Here is a 6,553-nt window from a genome sequence, read left to right as displayed (position 1 = left end):
TTTCTTGTATATATGAAAAACATGCACTATTGTGCTTGCCATGTCAGTCCGTCTGTCCATGACTTCATGTTTTTGTCGACAAGAAAATGCGCTCTCTGTCACTCATTGCAGTGAGTACCTACTGAATTATATTTTTTTTTCTTTTATTCTGCCTAATGTTCCTGATTGGACTTGGGGGAAGCACAATATTTTCAAATAAGGCCAAAAATGGCTTCATATATACCAGTATACGTAATGTAGGCATCTAACTATTTTAACCAAAGTGCTAATTAGTAGTACCGGTAAGCCTTAACTAATTTATTGTTTTATTTATTTAATTTGTATATGTTTTTATATTTTTTCCAATCTACAGGTTTCCAGTTTGGCTATTGATGATCTGCTGGTTGGAAAATATTTTCTGATAATTCAGTGCCAAAATAGCAACTGCTCTCTGCAGCCAACATTGGAGGTGCGGCTTCTGTGGCTGCTCCACTCTCAGGAGTGGCATTTCAATACACTATGTCGCACTGTGACCAGTGCTCAGCCAAGTTCACCATACTCAAGAGAAAGGTTAGTCTAGATGCAATACGTACAATATAAATCTATTGAGAGATCAGGTCTAAATCTGAACTTGTGTTAAGTCTAAATTTTAAAATGTTTATACTTTTTTCACAGGTAAAAAAATCAACGTAGCGAAAGGGCATGCATAAAATGAATGATAAAATATAACAGGAATGGGAGAGTGCACACCACTTTGAGGTTGTTTCTATAGAATACCTGCAAATCTGGTAGGACACTTAGGTCGATTTTTTTGGGGGCTTTTGGCAAAACCAAAATTTCAATTTAGAGACCCTTATTACTATGGGGGGTGTCTAAATTCTTTACCTACTTCCTAATTTTGAATTCATTTTCAATTACTATAATTTTGAAGAATTTCCTCCTATAGTATGGTAGGTACCTTAGTTTAGGTTGTATGTTTTAAATTGGTTCGTATAATTTTTGTGTAATTTCTCAACAGTTATGTTGGGCTGGGCTCATTGGTCTTTAAGGTTGGCAAACCTCTAATGATATTGCTACCAAGCTAAATTTCAGGAACTTGGTCTTGTTTCTAATTTCTTAATGAGTCTGCTTTTCCAGTATTGAATCAGTCATCTTTGGGATCAAATTAATATAAAGTTAAATTCGTTTCATGTCTTTGTGTTAAGCTGTCATGACCGTTTTGTTGACAGCATCAGTGCGACGCATGTCAACTGTGCTACTGCAGCGACTGCCTGACGCGGGTGCCAACCCTGCCATCCCCGCAACAGGCTAGCTCTTCTTCGTCCCAGTTCCAGACGCAGGCTGGCAGCTTCGTCGCGGGCTTCAACAATTTTGCTAACAGCTTAATAAACGGTATGTGCCAATTCTCTCTTCAAATAGTTATGCTTATCATTGTAGGAAACTGCATGTAAAATCGGTTCAGTGATACTCGTCCAGATTGTATTTAGCTTTGAATTAAGTCGTGTATGTCTCGGCATCCATGAAACTTAACAAAAATTAAATTGAATCCTACATGTTGAGAATTGCTTGGAGCCTTAAATTAAAGCATGCATGTAAAATTTCATCCATGTGCTATGTGTACAATGAATGTAGCTGCTGACTCAATTGCAACCCTTTGCCAAATGCAGTTATTCCGAGATGTTTAATGAATTCGGTAATATTTGAATAATGTTTTGACAATTTCCATAAATAGCTGTATATATACCTACTGAATGTGTTCGTCATGTAAATGCTTGATGATGGTCGCGAATAATTTTAGCAGATTTTTATTTTTACTGATGTCTACAAAGATTGAAACACTCACCTCTACTGATTGTTTGTCTTGCCACTGCTGGACGACTGCAAAGAGTAACTGGAATGAATTAATTTACTTGTGAATTTTTACAACCGGCACAAACTTCTGTAGTAGGTAGTACACTTATTCAATTCCCTCTCGACTCCCGTACGGCAACTAATAACTCGGGAGACTTTATTTGCTTCAGGAACGATGAGCAATTTCAAGAAACTGCTGTACTCAATATACATTGGCTCTACACGCAGTAACATTACCTTTGCTACGCCCCTGTTCAGGCAGCGCCAGCAGTAACATTACCTCTCCTACGCCCCTGTTCAGGCAGCGCCAGCAGTAACATTACTCTTCCTACGCCCCTGTTCAGGCAGCGCCAGCAGTAACATTACCTCTCCTACGCCCCTGTTCAGGCAGCGCCAGTAGCAACATTACCTCTTGTACGCCCCTGTTCAGGCAGCGTCAGTAGCAACACAAACGTACGCCGCAACTGCCACAAGTGCAGCGTGTTCCTGCAGTGGCCTGTGAACGTGGCGGCCGTGTCGGCGCTCAGAGTAAAGGACCTGCGCTTCTACCTCAGCAGGCATCACATCAACGCCTCCACCTGCACTGGTTTGTTCGCAATCTATATGGTAATATTATTCGATTTAAGTCAAGCTCATTTTATAGTGCGTGAATTTGAATTTTAGTTGATTAGTATACGGTATCCTGAATAATTGTCGATTTATGAAATGGTTTGAGAGAAATTGAAATTATTTTCCTGTATGATGTTGTTTTTATCATGGGTTGTTGAAAGAAGGCTCACTGTTGTGACTGTTGTGTGTTGTTGACACTCACTGTTGTGTGACACTTATTGATTCCTATATTTTGAATTTGGTTATCCATCACTAAATTCATTGTCAAATTCTGTCACCCTGCAGAAAAAAGCGAAATGACTGCCCTTGTGGTGAACCAGTTAAAGAGGTACCGCATGCAGCAGCAACAGGAACATCAACAACGACAATCAACTTCCTCCAGCAGCGGTTTCCAGTCTTCTGGGACACAGAACGCGAACGCACCAAGCTTCATGGCGAGTCAATCGTACTCCCGACACACAAACCAGCCTTTCCATAGAACCCCTGACCTCATAACCACGTCAAGTAGTAGTACCATAAGAGATGATGGCATCCGCGTGCAGGGCATGAGTGCTGGTGAATGCTATAATTGCGACAGTGATAGCATTCGAGTGTTTGCGTCGTCTAATCTGACCACTAGTAATGTTAGTCCGTCCAATTCCGTAGAAGATGATGGATTCGTAGTTGTTGGTCACAATGATTTACCTCCTAGTAATGTTAGTTCTGTTCCCCATCTTAGCGATATATATTCCACAAATTGTGATACTATTGTTGATAGTAATTTGAGTAGAAACCTAGACAACGATACCTCTCGCAACACCGACCCTGCCGTGTCTTTTACAACTCGTGATCAGTCTTTGGATGCTGGCAACGGTGCTGCTCAGTCCAGTGTCGGCAACAGTGCGTCTCAGTCAAGTGCTGGAAACAGTGCGTCTCAGTCAAGTGCTGGAAACAGTGCGTCTCAGTCAAGTACTAGAAACAGTGCTGCTCCATCCAATACTGGAAACGTTCACGACACACAGCCCCTCGTAGACGACATTGATGATAGCGACACTAGAAGAGAGGGTTCGAGCTCTCCAAATGTTCCACCAGTCGCCGCTGCTGCGGCAGCGAACTCGTCGCCCGGCACCGACACCAGCAATGCTGTTCCCTGCGGCACAGGCACGCGCGCGAACGTGGTGAGTGCGAGTTAATGTATGAGTTTTTTTGGACTTGGATGCTTTGGAATTTTTGTTTGTGTGTTGAGAGACGATTGAAAAGAAGAAAAGTGGAAGATTTTTCAGAATGATACGGATGAAATATCGAGTATTTTTTGATTATTTTTTTAAATGCAAGCGTGTGTCAAATTTAATGGATAAATTCATTCGAAAGAGGAAGCTTATTTGTCATTTAATATCTAAGATGAAACGACATGGCTGCTTTTTTTGGATCTTGTCACTCTTGATTTAAATTAGATTTAATCTGATGAATGTTAACTTACGGAAAAAAACACTTGTTCCTTATTATGTCGTATTGCGAACGATTACGAATATGTACATCTTGCTGAACAATTATTCATACCGGTAATTCGTTGTTCAAGTAGGTTCTATTTTTTATTGCATATACATACGGCTGAGCGAAAGTCATTTAAATTTAAACCTAGTAATATCGAGGGCCAATGTACCTTGCAAGTATAACATGCAAGTTTTACAGCGATTTACGTGTTGCGCAACGTATTTTTGTCGAGGTCATCGGCATTTAACTTGAAGCTATCGAAGTCGGATGAAATAGAATCAAGGTTTAGAGGGTACGTTCCACGTGGAGGTCACTCGTTTTGTCACAAAGTTTATAGGTTAAATGTGAAGGCATTAACTGGCATTATTTTTAACCAAACATGTTTGAATGAAGGGCTCTACCCTAAATATATTAATGTGAAGTGTAAATTATTCAAGTCTCTTTGGTGGCAGAGTGAGGTTGACTACATCAAGCTGGAAGACCTAGCTGACGAGGCAAGCGTACGGGCGCTGTCTGTGCGCCAGTGTCGCGTGCTGCTNTCTCTGATTCTATCCACAAACTGCCATCATTTCTGAGACGTAAGTTTGTTCAAAATTACCTGATCTATACCCTATGCTGTCAATAATGCCTCCGAAAATTGCCGGCATTTCGAGACGTAAGTACCGGTACCATGTTCAACATTAACTAATGTATACCCTATGCTGTAAATAATATATAACCCCGTGGGCAGCCGTGGAGGAGCTACCAGACCGCCTGCTGTGCAAGTATTTTTTACATTAACTAATCTATACCCTACGCTGTCAATAATCCATCCAGAAATTACCATCATTTCGAGACGTAAGTACTTTTAATATTAACTAATGTACCTATACCTGATGCTGTCAATAATATATAACCCCTTGGGCAGCCGTGGAGGAGCTACCAGAAAGCCTGCTGTGCAAATATTTTTAACATTAACTAATCTGTTTTTAACATTTAACATTAACTAATGTATACCCTGTGCTGTCAATAATAATATATAACCCCTTGGGCAGCCGTGGAGGAGCTACCAGACCGCCTGCTGTGCAAGATCTGCATGGAGGCAGCCATTGACTGCGTGCTGCTGGAGTGCAGCCACATGGTCTGCTGCACCGACTGCGGCAGGCAGCTCTCTGAGTGTCCCATATGTCGGCAGTTCGTCGTGCGCTGCGTCCATACATTCCTAGCGTGACCCTTCCTAGCGTGACCCTTCCTAGCGTGACCTCGTCCTAGCGTGACCTCGTCCTAGCGTGACTCATTCCTAGCGTGACCCTTCCTAGCGTGACTCATTCCTAGCGTGACCCTTCCTAGCGTGACTCATTCCTAGCATGACCCTTCCTAGCGTGACCCTTTCTAGCGTGACGCCTTCCTAGCCTGAACTCGTCCTAGCGTGACCCTTCCTAGCGTGACCTCTCCTAGCGTGACCTCTCCTAGCGTGACCCATCCAAGCTTGACCACCTCCTAGCGTGACCCTTCCTAGCTTGACCACCTCCTAGCGTGACCTCGTCCTAGCGTGACGCCTTCCTAGCCTGACCTCGTCCTAGCGTGACCCTTCCTAGCGTGACCCTTCCTAGCGTGACCCTTCCTAGCGTGACCTCTCCTAGCGTGACCCTTCCTAGCGTGACCCCTCCTGGCGTGACCCCTCCTAGCGTGACCCCCTCCACCCTCCCAGCCATCTGTCTTCTTTTTCTTTTTTAAATTCTATCTCTCCGACATCCCTTGTTTTTTTTCATATCTTTGCACGTCTATGTTCTTGAAATTGTCAGTTCTAGTATGTTCTTACATTTTTTAGTTGAAACCTTAGGTCTCTCTTTCTTCTCAAATTCTTTCGCTTCTTTGTCTCTTGGCTCTTTTCTTTATTTTTAGCAATATGTTCTTTAAATTTTCGGTTCCTTCCCCTTCAAATATCATGTTACGCATCGTTTTTTTGCTTTAAATTTAACTTTGTACAATCCGTTGCAAATTTCATTGGATCGAGCTGTGCGAGTGGATTACTAGTTATTTCTCACGTTCTACACGTCCCGTAACATTTTTTTCCCACTTGATTTGTTAATAATTTTTGAGCTCCTTTTGTGGGTTTTGGGTGACAGAGAACGAAAAGTTTAAATTCTCAATCTTCATTTATTTACGTACGACCCCAAGTTCGTTCATTTAGTAATCGGATCCGTTCATCTTGTCTTGCAGTGAACATTTAATTTCTGTTTCCTTATTTTAGGTTTTGGCTTTTACATTTCACCGTTCAAATGTATGGATTTTTCACTTCTATCTTTTCAAAATGAACCGAAGTTTGTTTTCAATCTTAATGTTTGGGACTTTCCACCTTGCTGACGATGTTTTAATTTTACACCTCCTCTGCTCAATAGCTTGATGGCTTAAACCATTCTATTACTACCTGCTTTTTGTTAATTGCTCCTCAGTGCCATTTATACTGTTATATTTTTTCCCCTTGCTGGAAATTGTGTACTCGTTTGCATTAATATTAAGAAATCTGCGCTATCGTGACATTAAGAAATCTACGCTATCGTGGCTTACGGCTCACGCATTGTACTCGTACTGTCATTCAAGAGGGTGATGTTGGTACAACACTGTAGTTTGTTTATAGTTCTCTGTAACAAATTATATT

The 6,553-nt window shown here is 41.7% G+C and overlaps 1 protein-coding gene across 1 annotated transcript; it reads left to right on the top strand.

Annotated features, from left to right (window-relative positions):
• The first annotated feature begins 325 nt into the window (after nucleotides 1-325).
• LOC108682328 lies at nucleotides 326-4,487 on the top strand. The gene is made up of 5 exons (XM_018171475.2): nucleotides 326-549; nucleotides 1,209-1,371; nucleotides 2,261-2,416; nucleotides 2,725-3,596; nucleotides 4,365-4,487. The coding sequence occupies exons 1-5, from the start codon at nucleotides 499-501 to the stop codon at nucleotides 4,485-4,487; spliced, it is 1,365 nt and encodes a 454-aa protein (XP_018026964.1). The 5' UTR covers nucleotides 326-498.
• The last annotated feature ends 2,066 nt before the right edge of the window (nucleotides 4,488-6,553 follow it).

Source organism: Hyalella azteca, unplaced genomic scaffold (assembly GCF_000764305.2).
Source record: "Hyalella azteca isolate HAZT.00-mixed unplaced genomic scaffold, Hazt_2.0.2 contig5637, whole genome shotgun sequence".
Classification (NCBI taxonomy): Eukaryota; Metazoa; Arthropoda; class Malacostraca; order Amphipoda; family Hyalellidae; genus Hyalella; species Hyalella azteca.
Note: the sequence above shows the minus strand (reverse complement) of the source record. Positions and strands in the feature narration are given on the sequence as shown.